The sequence below is a fragment of the Phascolarctos cinereus genome, unplaced genomic scaffold (genome assembly GCF_003287225.1).
Source record: "Phascolarctos cinereus isolate Bilbo 61053 unplaced genomic scaffold, phaCin_HiC Scaffold_2;HRSCAF=192, whole genome shotgun sequence".
Classification (NCBI taxonomy): domain Eukaryota; kingdom Metazoa; phylum Chordata; class Mammalia; order Diprotodontia; family Phascolarctidae; genus Phascolarctos; species Phascolarctos cinereus.
In genome coordinates this window covers 122,470,316-122,494,229 of record NW_027555625.1, presented here as the reverse complement: position 1 = coordinate 122,494,229, position 23,914 = coordinate 122,470,316, and the positions used below count along the sequence as shown (strand labels likewise).

Sequence of the window (23,914 nt, the reverse complement as noted above, 5' to 3'; positions counted from 1 at the left end):
CTTAAGGCCAAGGACTTGTCCATCAAAGAACGTTTATATCCCCCACAAAGTCTTGCACATAGAGGGTTCAAATATTTGTTGAATGAAATATTTTCTATAGGAAAATACTTTTTACAACTGACTTAAAAACAAAAGCAATGTGGTGTAATGGTACAGAGCTAGCCAGGAAAACTGAACATACTAGCCCAGTGACTAAACTCAGCACTCTAAGCCAGTAGTGTCAAATAAAAAAGGAGGCAACTAAGCCATTAGTAAGGATATCTGTGGGCCCCATACTGACTTAGAAAACCACATATTAAATATTATTGTATTTTTATGTATTTTGTTAACTATTTCCCAATTACATTTTAATTTGGTTCAGGTTGCACTGGGAAGTGGGCTGCATGTTTTTGACATGCAGCTCTAGGCAACTCTTGGATTCTAAATTACAGAGAAGGTTCAGGTGTGCATTGGTAGAGGGAGTTTCCTGAAGAAATCACAAATCTGGTCCCTATCTCTAAAAACAAAACCTGAAACCCATTTGTGAGGTAGAAATTTATTTTGTACATCCTAATGTTAAATTTCTAATTCATTAACAAGCTAAACATTTTAACAAGAAAACAACTGATATACTTATTATATAAAACAAATATCCTATTTAAAAATTAATAAGCATTTTCCACACAAAGTTCAACAACTTAAGACGAGTCTTTTATAATAAGGACATGACAAATTTCTACTCAACGTTTCTGGCAGCTTCCAAATTTAGCAAATTATAAAATCACTTCAGAATCTTAAACTTGAAAGAATTAGGAGAGATTATTAGTCATTAGCAAATTAATCACATTTTCAAATTACTCACTAGCTAACAGAAGGTAAAAAATAACTTCCAATAAAAGCCTCAACTAATTCTTATGAAGTTCATAACTACAGTGAAGCTTTTTCAAAACTAAAAATATGTTTTTAATTGCTGCTTCCCGGTAAAGAGCCACAAGATAGCAACACAATAGGTTCTTCGATAATTTACCAGAACCAGTCAGTTATACCAAGAAAATTGTCACCTAAATGGTAAACATGAATGTCAGTGCAAAGTTGAATTTTGAGAATAGTATGATGCAGAAAACAACGTAGCATTAGGAGCTGAAAAAGAAAAGCTACACTAAGAAATCTAAATATCAATTATTTATATGTAATCTAGCTCAAGTCTCCATCATGATTCCTGGGAAATCATAAAAATGAAAGTCAATAATACAATCAACAAATTAAAAAATATCTAGATAACAAAAACTGTCTTCACAAACAAAAATACTTGAACATAAGTCTACTCACACAAGGGGTAGCTTTTCATTTTGTAAAACAAAGAGGAATGCAAAGAAACTCAATGACAAAGAAACGGAAGTCTTAGAAACCACCCAGAAAAAAAAACCTGATATTCAGCCATAAAAATGTACTAGTACGGGAAAGATTCTCAAAGATCAATGAAAATCAGTTACGGACATATTTAACTGTTCCTTCAAATCTACTGCCAGCTCTTTACGCAGAATGTCTATCACGAGAACATGTATTATGTCTAACATAGGAAAAGAATAAAAATGTATTCTTCCCCCCATTTTGTTAGATCGGTTTCAATAAAATTTTAAGGTCTTGCGGTTTTGTTGGGGAGGAGTGAAGAGCAGAGAATATTTGCTTTTCTCTCCACTTCAACTTTTTTTATGGGAGGGGGAAGAGAGGAGAAAAGAAAACATTTGGCTTTCTTCCCATTGGCAAACGAGGAGCATGAAGCCGACCTCGCTTGATCAAAGATGGAACAGTTCTCTCAAATTTTCCTAGAGCACTTTTAGTTCTCTCTCCTTTGCCAGCCCACCCCCACCTCCCCCTACTCCTGCTACCTTGCCTTACAGTCTTTTGCACGTAAGCAAGTAGTATTTATTCTCCTCTCCCCCAGAACAGTAAGCTGCTAGAGGGCAGGGGCAGTTTCGTTTTTTGTCTTCACGTTCACATCCCCCAACGCTTTCTTTGCATATAGCAGGCTCTAAATCCAGGTTTCTCCAACTCAATTGATCTGAGTGTAGGCACTCGGGGAAAATAGAGATCCAGCAGAAGTTCCCACAACCAAGAAGAGGAAAATGAAAAACTGAGGAGTTTTGAGCATGAAAAGGAAACAATGGGGGGGTAAAAATGGAGGAAAAAAAGAGCTGATCAAGGCGGGAGGTGGGGGTGGGGGAGGGAGAAGAAACGGAACATTTACACAAGGAGAGAATTGGGTCTAAACCCACACATGGCCCGTCTCCTCCCGGGCTCCAGGGCCAGGGGAAAGGCCTCGTACAAACCAGGCCCCGGCGGGCTCGCCCCACCGCCCGCTCGTTCCCTCACGGCCCGGCAGCGCCGACCTCATGGCGGAGAGGAGACGGAAATGGGACGTGGGAAGCGGGGAGCGGGCGCCGCGGGAAACAATAGGCCGGCCCGGCCGAGGCCTCCCTCCCACCCTCCCACTCCCGACACCGCGTCCACTCCTCAGCTGCGGCCCCCGACCGCCCAGCTCCGCACCACTTACAGGGTCTTGGGCATCTCGTCCTCCATGGCTGCGGCTCTGGCGGCGGCTCCTCGGCCTCCTGCTCCCCGACCCCACCACCTCCCTCGGCGGCCCGGCAGTAAGGGCTACCGGGGGTTTCTGTCGCTCTCGGTGAAGCGGGATCTCGTCCGCCTCCTCTTCGTCCAGCAGCAGCAGCAACACGAGCCCGCCTGCCCCTGTGCCCGAACAATGAAGTCCCGACACAAGATGGCGGCGAGCCGGGCGCCCAGGAGCTGCCGAGCGGCCCGGGCCACGCAAGCGCAGAGGGAGCCCAGTCTCCTTAAGACCCCGTCTGCCCCGCGCCACGGCACTACCGACGCCAACTCGTTTGTTGCGCAGGCGTGCTTCCGCCACACGTACTGGAGGCGCTTCTTGTACTGCGCAAGTACAAGGCCGACCTCCCGGGCTGCCGCCGTACCGCCGTGGTTGCTGACTGCGCACGCGCAAAGCTTTACTCTTCTCCCTTGATCAGAAATCAGTAAAAGCAATTAAATTAAGATCGCATGGCCTTACAGATAAATAAGGTTACATTTTCAAATAGGTTTCTTCATTTTATTGATAGTAGGGGAAAAGAAGAAAAGCTAAGGAATGTGCGCCGCCCGGGAATCGAACCCGGGTCGCAAGAATGGGAATCTTGCATGATACCACTACACCAGCGGCGCTACTGGTGCCGCGTTGATCAAGAAGCCTCAAGTATATACAATGGGACGAAGTTCTGGAGCGAGTGTATTTTGTAGTTCTTACTAGTTGAAATCGAAAGCATCCCCACCTCGCGAATCCTGCAGAAGGCAATGTCGTATGTGGCCATTCCTTAAAGCAACTTTTAACTTGCCAAGTTTTTCTGAACTTTATCATCATCATGTTATCAGCTCGAAAAAGAATTTTATTAAGAAAGGAAAAAAATGTATCTTTGCTTACCATCCTCTTATGGTTTATTCGACTTTTTCTGAATTTCCCATTTAACGAGTGAGCCCTAAAAGGAGCCCCCAGCGACACACACACACACCCACCCAAGTGTTCCGACACGAACCTGGCCGGAACCAGGCAGCTTCCTTCTATTAGCTTCGTTGAGGCCCACGGACCAGTCCAGCTGCGCCGGGAGTAGACGCTTCGCGTTGTGTTTTCAGGTTTGTCTGCAATCGGCCGGCCGTTTCCAATAGATCTGCAAGAACTAAGCGCCGGGCTAAGCTGCTGGGAGGGGTGGGTGGGAAGGGAGACAGGAAACAAAGATGAAAAAAAAAACCGCCCCTGCCCTCAAAGACCTTGCATTCTCTTGGAGGAAAAAACATACATAAGAAACGTAAACAAAGTAATGGGGTGGGGGTGTTGTTCAGTCAGGTCCGACTCTGGTCTTGTCCATGCGGTTTTCTTTGCAAAGATACTGGACTGTCTGCCTTCCAGGGATTAAGTCAGAAGTTAAGTGACTTGCCCAGGGTCCTACAGCTAGTAAGTGTCAGCTACAGTTTGACAATAACGTCTGCCCAGCGCTTTATCCACTGGGCCAAATAGCCGCCCAAAGTCCCGGGGGGGGGATGGGGGAGGGAAAAAAGGGACTAGCAAATGAGGGCAGGATCCAGGAAATGCAAGGCTGAAACAAAGAGGTGTGCATGCATTTCAGGAATGGGCCAGAGCGGTGAAGTACTTGGTCTGGAACCTAGAGGTATTGTCCAGGAGAGGTGTATAAACTACAGCCAGATAGTGAAGGATTTCACACTTTAACTTGTGGGAGGGATAGCTTGAAACCACTCTACTTGGCTATAGCCCAGATGAGGTGAAAACTAGTTTTGATTGAATCACTCAGAATTAAGGCTAAACTTCACTCTTCCTGGAAGAAATCTAAACTATGGTGAGAAATATTGGGTCATGCTCTCAGCAATTTGTATAAAAGGGTGAAGCTATCTCAGGGTCCAGGGAAGAAGAGATTTTGAGTATCTGGATTTGAAAGGTTGGGAAAAAATGGAGCAAAGGGAAGACTGAGACATAGCAGAAAAGTAAGATAAATAGGAGAGTCACTGACCATCAGGCATCTCAGAAATGAGGACCCAGGCTGAGAGAAGTCCTAAGAAAAAAGGTCCCCTCTTTCTCCAATTTCCCCTCCCAATACTTCTTTATCCAGAGACACTGTAATGTAATCTGTGTTTTCATTACCCAAACATTTCCAGTAAATTTAGTTTATCCTCAAACACAAAGAGGCCAGAAGTTAAACCAAGATACACGTAAATGTAGGGGTAGACAGAGAACCCAACTTCTCCTGAGTGTCTAAGAAAAAAATTAATGCTAATGACGTTCTCTTGTGTTTCACACTCATTTCTAACAGGAACGATTTTATAGAATTTAACGTTAAGCTATATCCAAGACACTTCTAGCTTGTAAAGAGAGATGACATAGTCTCCCATGCCTTCCTCATGACTCTGTGTCTTCAAGAAAATTTCAAATAACATTTACAGGAATATTGAAAGGAAAAGATCATAATATGTTAAAATACAATTTTGAGTTAACATTCCAAAACTGCTCAGTTCCTTCCTGGACCTCTACCCTTAATGACTGAAAAGAATTCCTACCTGTTATCAATATCTTAACCTTGAATTTTAAAAGAGAAAACAGTCTTTAAGGTGGGTCATGGTGGAGGGGAATCACTCAGGATCAGTGGGAAGGCCAATATCTTATCTAGAAAAGTTATTTTGATTATCACCCTTATAACATATCAAAGGAAGGCCTTAGGTTTTCTTTCCATTTTCCTAAATGAAAAAATCTGGAAAGAAATATTATTTCTAAATATTTTCAGAAAACTAAAAAGGATTATTTAAACTAACTTCCACACAGGTGTCAGAAACTTTTCCTAATTGAGGGCTCAAAGAGATTCCTGCTGAATTTAGAACTTTTCATCTAAATCAACTCTCTTGATCTGGAGAGGAAAAAAAACACATGAACCTTGGTTGTTGTTGTTTTGGTTTTTAGTCATGTCCAATTCTTTAAGACCCCATTTGGGGTTTTCTTGGCAAAGATACTGGACGTTTTGCCATTTCCTTCTTCGTTTTACAGTTAAGGAAACTGAGGCAAACAGGGTTAAGTGACTTGCCCACGGTCACAGGGCTAGTAAGTGTCTAAAACCACATTTGAACTCAGGTCTTTCTGACTCCTGGCCTGGTATTCTATCCACTTCACCACCTAGCTAAAGGTTAGGGCCCATTATGGCTTGCTAGGCTTGAAATGAACTAATTATCACAACAGGGTGTTACACTTAGAAACCATGCAGATCCACTTAGGTGTTTTGAGCAGGAGAGTGACTTCATCATCTCAATGATTTTTGCACTGTCCCTGGTGCCTAATATACACTCCTTCTACATAGCTGCCTCTTAAGATCTCTCCACATAAGAGTTTTCCCAATCCCTCCAATTTTTACTGTCTTACTGCAATAAATTACTGTGTGTGTATATAAACATAAAAGTATATAGATATAATTTATTGTGTATGTATGAGTGTGTATCTGTGTACACATATATACACATGCACACACATACATGTATACATATGTGTGCATACATACACATATCTATATACACGTGTGTATGTATATATACCTGCCCATATACATACACATATACATCTACATATCCATATACACACATATATGCACGTATACCTATATACATGCATACTCATATACATATATACTCATACACATATGCATACATATCTCCTCATCCTAGATTACATGCTCCTCAAGGGAGGAGTATATTTCATTTTTCTCTCTGTATCGTGGGCACCTAGCACACTTGACACAGCTTATCAAATGTTTGTTGATTAATTGATTAGTGATACCAATTTGACACTTGTTTGGGGGATAGATTGCAGAAAGAAGATACTTCCAGCAGGGAGACCACTTTGAAGGCTACTGCATTGGTCCAAGTGAAAGTTGCCAAAGGTCTGAACTAGTGAATTGAGAAAAGGGACAACCATGAGAGATATTGTGGAGTTACAAAGAAACAAGACTTGGCAACTGATTAGAAATGGGAGATGAAGGAGAAGAAAGATTGGAGAAGGTTGTGAACCTGGGTGACTAGAAGGATAACAGTACCCAACAGCAGCAGGGAATTGAGGAAGAGTGATGGAGTTGGGGGGAAAAGAGTATGTCCAGGAAGAATCTGCTTCAGAATTGTGACTTTCAATGCTCTTCATGCACCAGCAAAAATCTGGAAATGTCCTGGTTAATCATTATGTTTCTTACATAATATGACAGTATAAAATGTGACTATAAGGTGATGAGTGAGAGTTACTTTTGACAAATATAGCTGGAGTTATACCCCTTGAAACATATGTGGGAATGAACTCCTGTAGAGGAGTTGCCCCATGGAACATTCCCCAAAGCTCCTCCAACAACTTATGTAGCTCAACACTGAATGGATTGGCACTTGAGAAAATGAAGGAAATTGTGGGTGGTCCCTTAGTCCTTCTCTGTTGAGGGGAAGGTGAAAAGGGAGCTTTGTCAGTTAAAAAAGGAAAGATAGTTTTTACTTATACTGTTATTACTTCAGCTGTTCAGGACTGGTGACAAGTAACTCCCTGAAGGCATGGGGAAAGGCCTGATATCTATTAATGCCACTTAGGCTTCATGGTAGTAATGAGCACAAGGCAGCTAAATCTACCTTAGCAAGCCTGAGACTAGATCTCAAAGTTCTAGTTGCCTCTTCTGCTTTATGGGTGTTTTTTTTTTTTGCCTAATCCTAGGGAACAGAAGAGCAATCTCAAGATGGAAATGCCCAGACTTGGAAGAAAGCTGAGTTTGAGAGGTAGAAAGATGCTAGGTCCTTAGTCAATGCTGGCTCCTCTGTAGGAGTTGCTGTTTCTATATCCACTTACAGTAGTTCTGGGAGATGACCACAGCCTGGCTTGCCAGAAAAGATGGACCTGGAAATAATTATTTGCACAATGCAGAGCTGGTGTTAAATATAAAATGTCTATTTAGCAGCACTATTATTTTGATGGCATTTTAATGTTATTAGAGTAAGATCTGTGTTCAAGTCCTATTTCTGACATTTACCAACTGAGTGATCATTTGACTCACTACTCCAGGACACTGTCTTTTTTCAATTTTTAAAAATGATTTCCCCCCAATTATATGTAAAAACAATTTTTAAAATTCATTTTTAATAAAGTTTTGAGTTCCAAATTATATTCCTCTCTCCGCCCCCCCCGACGTGTTAAGCAACCCAATAGAGATTATACCTATGTATTCGTGTAAAACATTTCCATGTTAGTCATTTTGTGGAAGAAAACTCAGAAAGAAGGAAGGAAGGAGGAAAGAAGAAAGAAAGAGAGGAGGGAAGAACAAAGGAATGAAGGAAGAGTATGTTTCGAATTCAGATACCGGCAGTTCTTTCTCTGGAAACAGCATTTTTCATCATTAGCCCTTTGGGATTGTCTTGGATCATCATATAGCTGAGAAGAGCTAAATCATTCACCATTGCTCAAGGTACAATATCACTGTTACTGTGTGTGATGTTCTCTTAGTTGTATTCACTTCACTCTGTATCAGTTCCTTTAAGCTTTTCCAGGTTTTTCTAAAATCATACTGTTCATCATTTCTTATAGCACAATAATATTCCATTGCAATCATATATTACAACTTGTTCAGCCATTCCCCAATTGATGGGCATCCCCTTAACTTCCAATTCTTAGTCACCACAAAAAGAGCTGTTATAAATATTTTTGTACAAATAGGAACTTTCTCCCCTTTTTAAAAATCTCTTTGGGATCCAGATAGTGGTATTGCTGGATTAGAGGGTGGGCAAAGTTTTATAGCTCTCTGGGCATAATTCCAAACTGCTCTCCAGAATAGTTGGTTCAGTTCATAACTCTACCAACGATGCATTAGTGTCCCAGTTTTCCCACATTCACTCCAAATTATCATTTTTTTCTGTTATAATAGCCAATCTGATGGGTGTGAGGTGGTACCTGAGAATTGTTTTAATTTGCATTTCTCTAATCAATAATGATTTAGAGTCTGTCTATAGTTTTGATTTCTAATCAGATCTTTGTCTGAAAACTGCCTGTTCGTATCCTTTGACCATTTATCAATTGGGGAATGTATTCGTATAAATTTGACTTAGTTCTCTATATATTTGAGAAATGAGGCCTTTATCAGAGATACTTATTGTAAAAATTTTTTCCCCAGTTTTCTGCTTTACTTCTCATTTTGGTTGCATTGGTTTTATTTGTACAAAAACTTTTAAAATTTTATATCCAAGCCACTTTCTAAGACCACAAGTTACAAATCAGGTGCTTATCTGTTTCAATGGAGGGAGTTTCTACACCAAGAGTTCCCTAAGCTGATGAAGTAACAGGTTTGAACCAAAAAGCAAATGGGCCAGGAACTGTTCTTACCCTGGGGATACAAAAACAGAATGATCCCTTTGCTCAAAAGGTTTACATTGCTAGTGAGGGAATAATAATAGCTGGCATATAAATAGCACTTTAAAGTGGAAATTATAGTTGTGGCTCTTCATTCTCAAAGAGGACCACTATTTTGGAGTCAAAGTATATATAATATGTTCTGCTGTAACTGATCAGATCAATATGACCTTGAAAGGTTCTACCATAGGTCAGGCACAAATAGCTCACATGAACACTTGGAGTGTAGATGTCTCTACATTTGTATATCTCATGTGTCTTTTGAGCTACTTCAATTTTGCTCTCCTCATAGAAGATGGTGATTTTTTTGATGCTGGGCAGTCCTTTGCCTGTACCTCCCATGACATGCAATCAATTCCAGAGTTCTTCAGAGAGACCTTAAGAGTGTCCTTGTATCACTTCTTCTGACTTCCATGTGAACACTTGTCCTGTGTAAATTCTTTGTAAGATAGTTTTTTAGGCATACACATGTTTGGCGTTCGAACGACACATTTTTTGGTTGAATAATAATTTTTTATAGTAATACTGTAAGTAGTGTTGGTAACAGACATATTGTTAGAAAGTTTCAAGTTAGGTAAACAAGAGAAATAAGGAACATGAAGCCAGACCTGAGCTATCATCCTTGTGGCCAAATGTGACTTCTTTTCTTCCTTCTGGGGCTTTGGGCAAGTCACTCCAAACCTTTCTGAGGTTCAGTTTCCTTGGGTTTTGTTTCTATACCTGTCATTTGATGAATGAAGATACCATCTTCGGAATGTTCAGTGTCATCCATTTCATACATATATGATGATGCTATTGCAAGTGTGGTCCCATCATTACTGAAGGCAAATGATGTTATGCTAGTGGGATAGCAATTCTTGTTGAATGGATCCCAAATATTAACAAATCCATCAGATCTACCTGTAGCAAATGTGTTGTGAATGTTGTAAAAGGAAATAGCATTGACAGGATAAATCTGCTTAATATTATTTTGTTTTAGGCTGTGACATTTGAATGTATATTTCTTCTGTACTTCAGGACTTGGGTCCAAAATTTAACTGCCCCTTGGCCTTCAATAGAGCTTAACACATAACCATGATTGTTTGGAAATGCTCATATGCCATGAGTTTGGTATTTTAGGCTAGACTCTCTTCTCTACTGCACATAGCCCATATTCCTCAACTCCCATACCAATACCCTCCGACCAGCTCTTCCCACAATTTATCTGTCTCCAGACACACAGAATATGTAAACCTTTTTCAGCTGAGAAAAGGTTCCTGCATTACAAGGAGTTTAAGTGTTTGATCTCAACTTCTGCTAACCATAACATTCACTTCTGGAAATATTCAACATATCTAATAGGTACCTCATGGGTTCCAAAAAGGTTTTCTTGATCAGTATGCTCTCTGCAGTAGAGTTTGAATGCTTGGCAGTTTAGCTCCAGAAAGTATTTCAGTGTCTGGTACTTTAACTTGCCAGGTGATCTTCAAAATCTTCCCAAGACAATTCAAATGGAAGTGGTTCAGTTTCCTGGCATGGCGCTGGAATACTGTCCAGGTCTCATAGGCATACAACAATGAGGTCAGTACAATGGCTCTGTAGACCTGCAGTTGGTAGGCAGTCTAAAATTTACTCTTCTCTCCAACACTTTTTTTTTGTAGTTTCCCACACTGACCGAGCTCTGGCAATGTATGTATCAACCTCATCATCTATGTATACGTCCCTGGAAAGTATAATGCCAAGCTAAGTGAACTTATCCACAACATTCAAAATTTCTCCATTTGCTGTAATGATGGCTCCACAGATGAATGGTGTGGTGCTGGCTGGTGGGGAACCTGTGGTTTCTTGTTGTTACCTGTTAGGCCAAACTTAGCACAAACAGCAGAGAATCAAGCCACACTTCGTCGCATCTTGGTATAAGAGACTGCATTGATCATCTGCAAATAAAAAAATCATGCACCAACTTTCCCTCCACTTTAGTCTTGACTTGTAGTCTTTTCAAGTTAAATAATTTACCATCAGTGAGGTAGCTGACCTTGATGCCCTTTCCATCCTTGTTGAAGGTGTTTGACAACATTGTTGAAAACATCATGGGCAGCTAGGTGGTGCAGAAGATAGAGCACTAGCTCTGAAGTCAGGAGTACCTGAGTTCAAATCCAGCCTTAGACCAAACTCTTGACACTTACTAGCTGTGTAACCCTGGGAAAGTCACTTAACCCCAATTGCCTAAAAAGGAAAAAAAAAAAGAAAGAAAACATCATGGTTTTTAAAAAGCAAGAGACCAAGCACACATACTTGCTTAACTCCATTGGTGACTGGGAAAGCTTGAGAGCACTGTCCATTATCCAGAACCCAGGCAAGCATGCTGTCATAAAACTGACATACAATACTGATGAACTTTTCTAGGCACCCAAATTTTTCCATGTTTTTCCACAAGCCCTCACAACTGATAGTATCAGAAGCCTTAGTCAGATTGACAAACATTGTGTTGTACAGACTTCTGTTCTTTGCACTTTAAAATATGCAAAATGGTTTATATGTATTATCTTACAATAACCCCACAAATAAAACATCATAGATGCTATTATCCTTACTCTACATGTTAGAAGAATGAGGTCCCTTAAGAAGAAATACAATGTATGCTACTTTTTTTTTAACCAAAAGGTTTTAGTCACCCACATGACTATGACAAACAAAGCAGAAAACAAACCAAAAACAAAACAAGAAAAATAGATCCATTTGTGAGGAGTCTCAGATTCATTCTGGTGATTTATATTCGAACCCTCTGGGCAAAAGTGGTGAGTAAAAACTGGACTTTCCTGGCTTTTCAGAGTCAATGACCTTCCTCTCCATTATCTCTGATTGTTTCAGTGGGGCAGTATTGACCATGGAGGGTCCAAGTTCAGGGGACATGGAAAACACCAGGGTAATGAGAATTAGTCATAGAAAAGCTAATTATGTATGGAAGAGGGGGGAACCTTATATTTCCAAGAACAGGCAAGCTAGCTGCAATGAAGAACTCCTGACATCATGAGTTTGATCTGGGTAAACAAGGCCTCTTTGACCTGTCTATCCCAGGGCAGTCCTCAAACTTAAAAAAAAAAATCAGTTTCAAAATTTGATCTCTTTGTTTGGAAATCAGATATGTTGTGCATTTGGATCTTGCCCAGCAGGTGCCACCTAAAGGTTCAGCATCAACTGCGTAGGTATTAAATAACAAAAGGCAAATAAATCAGAGGATTTCTGCTGACCTGGTACAGGCAAAGGTCACCGTATGTCTGAAACCAAAGGAGATCCATTGTTCAACCTGTCTTTATAAAAATAAAATCTTCCACAAATTCTCTGTCTACTCCAGGCAGCACCAGCTTCTTATTATGGATTTATGTATTTTTCCAGTCATATCATCTGCATCTCCATCCTAGTGGCCAAATCCAGACTTCTTCTTGAACAGGCTATTTTTCCAATGACCTTGGCTCTACAAAGAAGCAGATTGCATGCTTGGGTACTGTAAAGAGTATTTATTCTTAACATAGGAACAATAAAAGCAATGAACAATATATGATCAGATATCGGACAAGAAGCTGCTTACCTGCACATCTCCCATATTCTTCTCCGCTAACATTCCCCAGGCACAATTTGAGTATGTTTCATTTCCCTGTTAGAAGAAAAGGGCATATCTACTTTATGCACTGCTCAAACTTTTATTAGGACTCATCTTTAGAGTCACAAAATCTCTGGAGTCCTAGAGTCTTGGCTGAGCTTGTGCAGTGGACCTCAGGGACCCATTGTGAACTGGAACTCTTCAGTGGTGATTAGTTGTTGGCAGAGACCTCTGACCACTTCTGGCTTTGACCAGACAGCCATCTTAGAGAAGGATGGGTGAACCTAACAACCAGCCCTCACAAGGAGCAAAACTGCTGTTACGTGCCAATTTCCTTCCAACAACTAGCTTGGCCCCTAGATAAAATTCTCCTAGCTTCCTATTTCCACTCTAAAGTTCAATTCCATTCAGTTCACCAACCAGAGCCATGAAGCTCCACAACACAACCAGGGAAGAGACAGATAAGGTAAGAGGAGGTTACATTTTGAAATTGCTTAATGGGATAAATAATAATCCTTTCACAAGAGATTTGAATTTTAGAAACTGTTAGAAGTTATTTGGAATACAATAGACAATCAAGGTTGGTTTTCTTGATCAAAAACTATTAGCTGTAACCATGAGATAGCATCCAGAGATTAAGCACTAGAAAGGACCTTAGATATCATCTATCCTAACCGTCCTATTTTACAAATGAGGAAATTGAGGCCAGAACTGGGTCTGACTTATCTTAAGAAGCATCGCTAGCAAAACAGAAATTTGATCCCCAAACCTGGGACAATAAATCCAGTGCTCTTTCTGCTTGTAGGTTTTATTTTATTTTATCCCATTTTTATTATGATCACAAACTGACTTTGAAGGTAATTGCAAAAAAAAAAAAAGGAACTCCAAAAACATTCCAAGTCCTGGCAGCATCATTGGAATTAAACCTCCAAAGGGGACTACATTAATGGTGTAGTACAGGAGAATTCAAATGACAAGCCACAGAGCCACACAGGGATCACAGTTAACAGTACTTTACTACTATTCACAAGGGGAGAAGGAGAACAGGATACAGCCTCCATTTCCCTTAATGGAAGGCAGCCCACAGTGGAATATGTGTGTATGGTTTGTGTATATATATATATATATACATAGATATATGTGTATTATATATATATGTGTGTGTGTGTATGTATATGTGAATATATATATAATATATATTTATATATACACACACACATATACTTTTCCTTTTCTTTGATCTCTTTGGGATTCAGATTTAGGTATGTTATTGTTGGGTGAAAAGATATGTACAGTTTTACAGCCCTTTTGGCATAGTGCTAAGTTGTTCTCCAGAGTGGCTGGACCAGTTGATGAATGGCTCTTAATGTTACATATATGTATAAGCTCCCTATATATTCTAGATATCTGACTTTTTTTTCCAGGAGTCAAAAGTCCCCAAAAAGAAGACCTAGCAACCCTTTGTCCTCCTCAAAGCTACTATTTTGTAGTCTCTTCTTCAGTCTATTCTTGGCTTGAATTCATGCAAACTGACCGAGATATTTCATGTCAATGCTTCTTTTCTTTTTCTATCTTCATTGACTTCTTCAGCAGGTCTTGTTGAATAGGGAGGAGGTCTTTTTCATAACCAGTTTGACTATATACTGTCCTCTGCCCTTTAGTCTCTTGACTCATTGTCTTATTGTTATCGATTCCTTTCCAAATCCAAGTCCTGGATTGTTCTCACCGTCTGCTTTCCCCATTGTTGTTCTGTGATATTGAACATCGTAGAGGAAGTAATATAACTTTGCTGACTGAGTCCACTACAAATTTAGAGTATCCAGTTTCAACAGAGCCCTCATCACTGTCCAGAAATCTTTTCCCCTCCTCCCCTGGCTGATTTTCTATCTCAATCCCCACAGCTTCTGTCCCAAGCTTTCTGTTCCCACAGAGCCACCCCTCCCCCTTCCCCTCCACCAGAGGAACTAGGCTCATATATCACTGTAAAAATTGAGGCCTTCTGTGTTGTCCTGAGTCTCCTCCTGAATTCTACATTTCGTAACACCTTCTTTTCATTATCTCCTTATTTACAGAGGATGATGTGGCTCATCTCCTGGCAAATGCCAAACCCCTTGATCTCATTCCCTCAAGGTTCCTTTATCAGCTTACTCCTTTGATTATCCCCTCTTTCTTCCTGGCCACTTTTCCAATTCTAGGACATTTGGTATTTCTGGCAAGATCACTTTATGGTTACTTAATTTCCCTGTCCCCATTGCCCCCATGAAAGGCAAGCCAGTTTTCTTGATTTTCAGTTGCTGTTTTGACCGTACAATTTCTTTTACAAAGCTTGTTACTTCTTGTTTTTTCAAAGGGGTAGGCATGAGCAGGTATAGTTCTCTGAGAAATGATTCTCAGTGTTTAGAGAATAAAGGGGAACACTGAGGGCATCTGGTAGCTGTACCCAAAACCTGGTGAAGCCCAAAAGCCCAAATGTATCTGGAATGCAAGGGTTGGATCCAAGACTGCCAACCTTTCTTTTTTTTAAGAATTTTAATTAATTTAATCATTTTTAGTTTTCAACAATCATTCCCATATGCTTTTGAGTTTTAAATTTTCTCCTTCTCCCTCCCCAGGACGGCGTGCAGTCTGATATAAGCTCTACTTAGAAATTCATATTAAACATTTTCACATCAGTCATGTTGTAAAGAAGAATTAGAACCAATAGGAGACCACAAGAAAGAAGAAACGAAACAAAACAAAACAGAAGAAAAAAAAGAGCAAATCATATGCTTTGATCTGCATTCAAACTCCATAGTTCTTTCTCTGGATGAGGATAGTATTTTCCATCATGAGACTTTTGGAGATGTCTCAGATTCTTGCATTGCTGAGAAGAGCTAAATCTATAAAAGAAAGTCATCGCACAACATGGCTGCTTTTTTTTTTTAAGGCAGTTGGGGTTAAGTGACTTGCCCAGGGTCACACAGCTAGTAAGTGTCAACTGCTTGGTCTGAGGCCAGATTTGTACTCAGGTCCTCCTGACTTCAGAGCCGGTACTCTATCCACTGTGCCACCTAGCTGCCCCGTGCAGCGTGGCTGTTACTGTGTACAATGTTCTTCTGGTTCTGCTCACAACTGCCAACTTTTCTAATGGAGTCTAAATAGGTCTGCCATGAGTTCTGTCTAGAGGACAGTCATGGAGGGGAAATCCATCATTTCTGTTACTGAGCCATAAATAAGGGGGCACTTAGGAGGTTGGACAATTTCTTTAGCAAGAATCTGTTGCCTGCTTTGCTTAGCTCCAGAGTATGTCATAGATTCACTGCTAAAGCTGAAACTACCACATGGTTGGGAGAGGCTTGGGGAAAGTAGCGTTGTTACAACCAATCAGGAGGCCCAAACTGGTTTACTGGTCCTAAAACCAACATAAGGTGAGCCCTACGGCAGCTGCATGCAAGAGGTACAGTTACACATTTCCAGGAACTTTCTGCCAATATATGGGATAAAAAGAAGGGGAGTACTAATGGTTGTTTTGAGGAGCCACGGAAGTGGGTGCTCAATGTCTGTCCAGATTGTTACTCTTTTATGTTAGAAAGTTCCCTCCTCACTTGAAAAATTAGGAGCTCTAGCAAAACAGACATTTCAACATTTTTGTATTAATATATTTTGTTTTACATCATCTTCTTTTTCCAACGTGTCCTTCCCCAAACCCTACACCTAGGGAGTTAAACTTATAAGGAAGAATTAAAAAATAGGAAAAAAAAGTTCAGCAAAATTAAACAAAACATTAACTGATTGCAATAGTATCTGCAGCATCGACACCCATAGGCCTTCACCTCTCCAGAGGATAAGGTCCATTCTAATTACTCTTCTTCCCTGGCCAACTGCTCTAACCACACTTCCCTTTACTCCTGAGCTGTCTTCTCTGCTGAGTGCTACATCTGTAACTTCAGCAGCTTTTCCAGTTCTGCTTAGAGGATTTTAAAAGGTGAATTAAAAGCTGTTATCCACAGATGAAAGAATACCAGAAAGTTGTCCAACATTTTAAAGTCATTTTTGGTGACTTCAAAACTACCAATCTAGGCTACCCACCATCTCTGTAACTTTCAAAAATTAAAATACCCCTCCCTACTCACTACTTTTCCTATTGTATATTTCCTACCTCATTAGAATATAAACTCTTTGTGAAAAGAGATTGTGTTCACTTTTTTTTTCCCAGTGCTTTGCACAGTAGGCACATAATAATGCTTAATAAATGCTTTTCATCCATTTATTCATTATAATTAAACTATTCAGTTTTGTTGTTTCAATTTACATTGTAGTCATTATATTGATTGTTTTCCTGGTTCTGCATACTTCATTTTGTATCAGTTCATATGTTTTCTCATTCTGCCCTTTTAGTCTTCATGGTCTTCCTTGTTTCTTAGGGTACTGTAACAGTCCATTACATTCATGTGCCACAGTTTGTTTAGCCATTCCACAATCAATGGGAATTTATTTTGTTTCCAGTTCTTTGCTACAATAGAGAGAGAGGATAGAAATATTTTGGTCTGTATGAAATCTTTTTTTCTATCTTTGACCTCTTGCGGAGTATGCCTAGCAGTGGTAGCTCTGAGTTAAAGGATAAATGAGGGGCAGGTAGGTGGTGCAGTGGGTGGAGCACCAGCCCTGAAGTCAGGATAGCACTGAGTTCAAATCTGGCCTCAGACCAAACACTTGACATTTACTAGCTGTGTGGCCCTAGGCAAGTCACTTAACCCCAAATGCCTAAAAATAAATAAAGGATAGATGAGTATCTCAGTCATTTTTTTAAAAAATAAAATGCTTTCCAGAATGGGTAAGCCAATTCACATCAACAGTATATTTAGCATGCCTGTCTTTCCAAGCCTTTTTTGACTGTTCCCATCTTTTATTATCTTTGCCAATTTGTTGGGTGTGAAATGAAACCTCAAAGATATTTTCATTTGTATATCTCTTATCATTAGTGATTTGGACTAGTCTCTAATGTGGCTGTTAATGTTCTTTTGAGAACTATTTACATCCTTGACTAACTGATTGGGGCAGCTAGGTGGAGCAGTGGATATGCTGGGCCTAGAGTCAGGAAGAACAGAGCTCTAATGTGACCTCAAACATTTGTGTGACCCTGGGCAAGTCACTTAACTCTGTTTGTCTCAGTTTCCTCATTCCTTATCTTTGCCAAGAAAACCCCAAATGGGGTCATAAAGAGGTGGGTGACTGAAAAATAACTGTCTGAATGACTTATCAATTAGGAAATGTCTGTTCCTCTGTTTTATTGCAAGCAGCCTCTGCCTCTCTGAAGCTTAAAAGTAAGATTTAGGCCTTAGAAGAGAAGGTGTGTGATCACAAATTATCACTGGTCATTGCTCAGCTAGATCCCACTAGCAAGACTGCCAGATGTCTTAGAAAAGCAAGTGTAAGAGTAACGGAAATAATTGGGATGATTTGTGGATTTGCAGAAGTGAGGTCTGTGGGGGCCACTCCATGGAGCATGCACAGAAGTGAATCTGTGACCTGGCCCCTTCTGGTGGGTCCGGCGATTGAGGCACTTCTGGTAACACATATGCTGATGTGGCCCTCTAGGTCCTCAAGTGTGGCCCTTTGATTGAATCCAAACTTCACAAATCGAATCCCTTTAATAAAAGGATTTGTTCTGTAAAACTTGGACCCTGGTCCCTAGGAACATAGCTCCTTATCTTTACTTCAGCCATTCTCCAAACATTTTCCAAACAAACATAATCCCTCTCCCTCTTGCTCTGAAAACTGTGATTAAATTAATATAGGCATACCTTGGACATACCATAGGTTTGATTCCAGACCACTGCAAGAAAGCAAATATCATGATGAAGTCATACAAATTTTTTGCTTTCCTAGTGCATATAAAAGTTATGTTTATACTATACTGTGGTCTATTAAGTGTGCAATAGTATTATGTCTTTAAAAATGCATAGACTTTAATTTAAAAATCTTTATTGATAAAAATGCTATCATCTGAACCTTCAGTCATAATCCTTTTGCTGGTGGAGGGTCTTGCCTCGATGTTGATGGCTGCTAACTGATTAGGTGGTGGTTATTGAAAGTTGGGATAGCTGTGGCAATTTCTTAAAATAAGACAACAATGAAGTTTGCTGCATGGATTGACCCTTTCATGAAAGATTCCTCTGTGGCATGTGATGCTGTTTGATAGCATTTTACCTGCAGTAAAACTTTTTTCAAAATTGGAGTCAATCCTCTCAAACACATTCTTCAGTATTGTGTCTCAAGGAATAGGGAGGCTGGGAGAAAGAGAGAGAGAGAGAGAGAGAGAGAGAGAGAGAGAGAGAGAGAGAGAGAGAGAGAGAGAGGAATGGCCAGTTGGTGGAGCAGTCAGAACACATACAACATTTATCAATTAAGTTTGTCATCTTATATGGGCGTGGTTCATGGCGCCCCAAAACAATTTCAGTAGTAACATCAAAGATCACTGATCAAAGATCACCATAATGGATATAATAATGAAAAAGTTTAAAATATTGTGAGAATTACCAAAATGTGACACAGCGACATGATGTGAGCATATGCTGTTGGAAAAATGGCTCTAAGAGACTTTCTCAATGCAGGGTTGCCACAAATCTTCAGTTTGTTTAAAAAAAATGCAGTATGTATGAAATGGAATACAATGGGTATGCCTGTAAATGGCGGGTCAATGCACTTTTTTGTTTGTTCCAGTCTACTATGTGCCAAGCACTGGAGATACAAAGGAAGGTATTGGGGCCTTAGTGGACTGATCCTGGGACCCTAGAGGTTAAATCTTGAAGTTAAAGTTGAAGGAATTAGAGAACTTAATAAAAACAAATCTCTGAATATTTGAGTGTTAGTTAGATGAAAGGACCCACAGAGTAGGGAACATCCACTTTAATGGGGAAGAAAAGAACCTTTTAGAGAAGAGCTTTTTTTTTTTTTTGGAAAGAGGGAACCTCCCCATTAGTGGGAAGCTCCTAGTTTGCGATGCCCAGGAGACACAGGGTCAGGCATAAGCATTCCTATAGATTATCCATTGGGCAAGTTTTTGGCAGTCTGAGAAAAGTGTGGATTCCCTGTCTATCAGAGGATGACCAAAGACTGTTACATTGTGTAAAATTTGGTTTGAGAATACAAAGACCTCAGGGAAATTGTTTTGGCCAAAGTATGGAACATTTGACTACTCTACTCTTAAAAAGTTGCAGAATTTTATTCTGCAATCTTCCAAGACTAGCTTAGAACAAATGAGTTATTGATATTGCTGGGAGGTGCTGCCAGATAGAAGTCAGGCCTCATCTATCTATCCAGCTTTACCAGACCTTTCTCCCCCTCCTTCTTCCTCTGTCCTTCCTGCTTATGTACCTTCCTTTGAAACACCCCCTCTCTTAAGGAAAATTCAGGAAACAGAGAAGTCTGCTGGTATCTTTCATCTTGTAGATAAAATGCATCAAGCAGAGCAGGAGGAGATTTTGTGTATCTTAAAGAACATCATCCTTTTAGGCCATCAGACCTCTCTAATTAAAGGAAAATTACATGTAGGTTTGGTGAAAATCCTATTGCAGTTATTCATCAATTTAAAGCCAACTTTCACGTCAGTAATTTCACCTGGGGAGATGTGACTGACCTTGTGGAGATTCTGTTATGCCCAGGTGAAAGAACAGGTGTTAATGTGACTACAAATAGACAGATTGTAGGTCCAGACAGTCACGGAACTTGGCCAGTACAAGATGCTTGTTGGCATCCTAGTCTGAGTAACAGTTTACCCAGTTACAAAAGACTAGGGATATCTTACTTAGAGACATGGAACTTTTGGCAGAGTGATAAGATAACTTTAGTAAATTTCAGGAGACCTTTCAAGAAATATGGTTTTATGATAGCTTGTGTAGGAGTGGAAAGTGTTTTGCTAGATTACATCTCTTAAACCAACAAGATGCAAGGATTATTAATGCAACCTTTGTTAATCAATGATAGCCTAAGATCAAGGACTACTTTTTTTTTCTTTTTTGAACCACAAATATATGAAAATTTTAATCATCAATTACCAAAAGGAGATAAAACAACTTTTTTCTTATCTTTTATTTTTAAAATTTTTTAAACATTTGTTTTTAAAACTTTGGGTTCCAAATTTTCTCCCTTCTTCCCTCCCCACCTACCCTCATTGAGAAGGCAAGCAACTTGATACAGGTTATACATGTGTACCCATGCAAAACACTTCCATAGTAGTCATGTTGTGAAAAACTTAAGTATATTTCCCTTCGTCCTATCACACACCCAACATTTATTCTATTCTCTCTTTTGACCCTGCCCCTCGTTAGACGTGTCTGCTTCTGATTACCCCCTCCCCCAATCTGCCCTCCCCTCTATCATCCTCCTGCTCTCTTGTCCCCTTCCCCCCCAATTTTCTGTAGGGTAAGATAGATTTCCATACCCAATTGAGTGTGTATGTTATTCTCTCCTTAAGCCAAGTCCAATGAGAATAAGATTCACTCATTCCCTCTCACCTTCTCCTGTTTCCCCCTCCATGTTAAAAGCCTTTTTTTTGGTCTGTTTTATGTGAGATAATTTACCCCATTCTACCTCTCCTGTTCTCCTTCTCTTCGTATAATCCTCTCTCACCCCTTAATTACAGTGGAGGGGAATGCAGAATGAGAAGGAGAGACCAGGGAGAGCTTGGCTTTTCTAGACCCTTGGAGTAAAATCTGAATTGGTAGCTGAGGCAGAATTATGACCACAAAGAGAGAATTGATTCAGACAGCCCTTAAATCAAACGGGTAAAAAAGGATCCAGAAGCAAAAGGAGAGAGAGAGAGTCTGAACAACAGGGAAACTTCCAATGTCCTTGTCCCTGTTATCCTCAACTCTGCCTCTCCCCTAACTGGAGAACCAAGCATTGCTCTGAAAGTTGCAAGTGTCCCATATTTTGTCTTATTGACACTGGAACTACTCATTTTGTCTTAATTAAAAAACCAAGCTCTGAATGCACCATTATTCAATCCATAAAAATAGTGGGAATAGAGGGACCATGACAGGTTCCCCTTTTATCCCCACAAGAGGTGACAATTGGCTCCCTGTCTGTTTTGCAATCCTTCTTACAGGTATCTAATGCACTGGCTACCTGTTGGGAAGAGATTTCTTGTGTAAATTCAATTCCACCATTTCATGCCTTCCACATAACACCTTAACTTTACAGTGGCCAGATAACCCAACTTCCTTACTTCCATTATTGATTGACTGTCTTAAGGATTTCTCTAATGATGAGCTTCTTTCATTATTTTCTATGTTGCCTGCTCAAGATAATTGTGACAATGGTCCTCTTATTACCTATGATATCCCTAGTTCCTTGTGGGCTACTTATTCTATAGATGTGGACCTTTCGAAGTCAGCAGTCCTAGTCACCATTGCCACAAAAAGGGGGCAGTCACTATCAGTACCTCAATACTCCCTATCTAGAGAGGCCATTGAAGGCATTGTACCTTTCATTAATGTTTTGATAGAATAAGGGATTTTGTTCCTATGCTGGTCTCCCTGCAATACACCCATACTACCTGTTAAGAAACCCAAACCAGCCAGTGATGGTAAATCTGTTTATTGTTTTGTGCAAGATCTGCATGCATATGTTATACTAAGGCATCCCGTGGTACCTAACCTTGCTACAATTGTTTCTTCTATTCCCTATAATGCTACCTGTTTTATAGTTATAGACCTGTGCGCTGCATTTTTTAGTATTCTTATAAACCCTGAATCCAGATACTTGTTTGCATTCACCTGGAATAATCAGCAGTGGACATGGACTCACTTGCCTCAAGGTTTTGTTGAGTCTCCTACTTTTTATTCTCTCAAATTTTTACAGCAAGACTTAGCCTCTATTGTCTTCACAGACTCAGTTTTATTCTAATATATTGATAACCTCCTACAAGCCTTACCTACTGTTGACATCTGCCAGAGGGACAGTCATCATCTCCTCCTCCAGCTCTACCATCATGGACACATAGTCTCTGTATCAAAGTTACAGTGGTGCCAGCTTAAGGCAGAGAAATAGAAAGTGTTCTATTTCTCAGAAATGCATGTAGGCAATTCAACAGTGGTTAGTTCCTAAGAGAAAAAAGTAGGTGTCTGCCATTTTGGGAGTTGCAGGATTTTGCCATCAGTGGATCCCATCATTCCATGAAATTACTAAACCTCTTGCTCTAACAAATTCCCAAACCCCTATATCTGGAGCCTGAGCATCTCACTGCTCTCATGGAGCCAAAGAAAGTACTGATGTCTGCTCTAGCTCTAGGGCTCCCAGACTACAATAAACTCCGAATGAAGGAGGTGGCTTCTGATGTTCTTACACAATCACTGGGACACACAATATGCCCTATGGCTTTTTATTCAGCTAAATCGGACAGTGTAGCTATGGGTGTTCTATCCTGCCTCTGGCTATTGCAACCACTTCCCTTTTAGTGAAGAAGGATTCTGACCTTGTATTAGGAAATTCATTAACCATTCTGTGCCCTCATGATGTTGAGTCTTTGCTGTTGTGTCACCACCCTCAGACCTTTTGTGTTCAAACTCAGGCCTTTTCTGATCAAAGACTTGTTAAATAAAGTGACTTTAAGTGGAAAGGGAGTTTTTTTTTTTTTTTTTCTTTTTGTGAGGCACAGCTAGTGTTATGTGTCTAAGTAAGACTGGATTTGAACTCAAGTCCTCCTGACTCCAGGGACAGTGCTCCATCCACTGCACTACCTACCTGCTCCTAGAAGGGGGGATTTCTTAATAAGACTCTTTTAGACATAAAGGAATCATCTCTGCCTTTATGGGTGTGGCTGACTTTCATTCTAATAGTACTCATTAGCCTATGGCTTCTTTGGATCACAATGTTAGATGGATAAAGGTCCTATTATACTTTGGCTATGCTTTTAATGTTGCTCCCTGGTGCCGTTATTCCAAATGCTTTGTTATTTGCTCTTAGAGCAAAGAGACTGACGATTTCTTTTGTCTACCATATCTAACATATTTCTTCATCTTCTCCAGACTGGTTAAGGAAACAACTGGAAACTGTTTGCTATCTAGTAATCCCAACATTTCTACTGATTGCTATTATGATGTGGGTAAGATAACTGGCCTCTCTTATTATACAGTTTGATGCTAATTGTGGCTACAATGCCTCTGCCTCTGTTCAGGTGTCTATCGTACTAACTGCAAGGCTAGGCAAAATAGAAGCCTTACTTGTAATCTTAACCTGACATGCTGGAAGCAGAGGAATGGATCTCTTGTTTGTTATCCTGGAAAGTCTTCCTCCCTTATTGAGGGAAGCACAGTCACTAACACTATTAAAACCTACCTGTAGTAGAAGTGAAAGGTTTTCCGAGAAAAGGGTAGGGAGTGCATAACAGG

The 23,914-nt window shown here is 40.1% G+C and overlaps 1 protein-coding gene, 1 non-coding gene and 1 pseudogene across 11 annotated transcripts in view; all 3 read right to left on the bottom strand.

Moving 5' to 3' along the window:
- Window positions 1-2,646, bottom strand: part of TIA1 (TIA1 cytotoxic granule associated RNA binding protein) — a 44,191-nt gene extending 41,545 nt beyond the window's left edge. For all 10 annotated transcript variants that reach the window (XM_020985328.2, XM_020985329.2, XM_020985331.2 and 7 more), the window contains exon 1: window positions 2,534-2,646. In XM_020985328.2, the coding sequence (XP_020840987.1) occupies window positions 2,534-2,559 (26 nt within the window). In that variant the 5' untranslated portion in view covers window positions 2,560-2,646. The remainder of the gene's footprint in view (window positions 1-2,533) is intronic.
- A 496-nt stretch (window positions 2,647-3,142) lies between these two features.
- TRNAG-CCC (transfer RNA glycine (anticodon CCC)) lies at window positions 3,143-3,213 on the bottom strand. The gene has a single exon. It is a non-coding gene; the product is annotated as a tRNA-Gly (tRNA).
- Window positions 3,214-9,632: 6,419 nt separating this feature from the next.
- LOC110207541 (mitotic checkpoint protein BUB3 pseudogene) lies at window positions 9,633-22,514 on the bottom strand (annotated as a pseudogene).
- Between the last annotated feature and the right edge of the window lie 1,400 nt (window positions 22,515-23,914).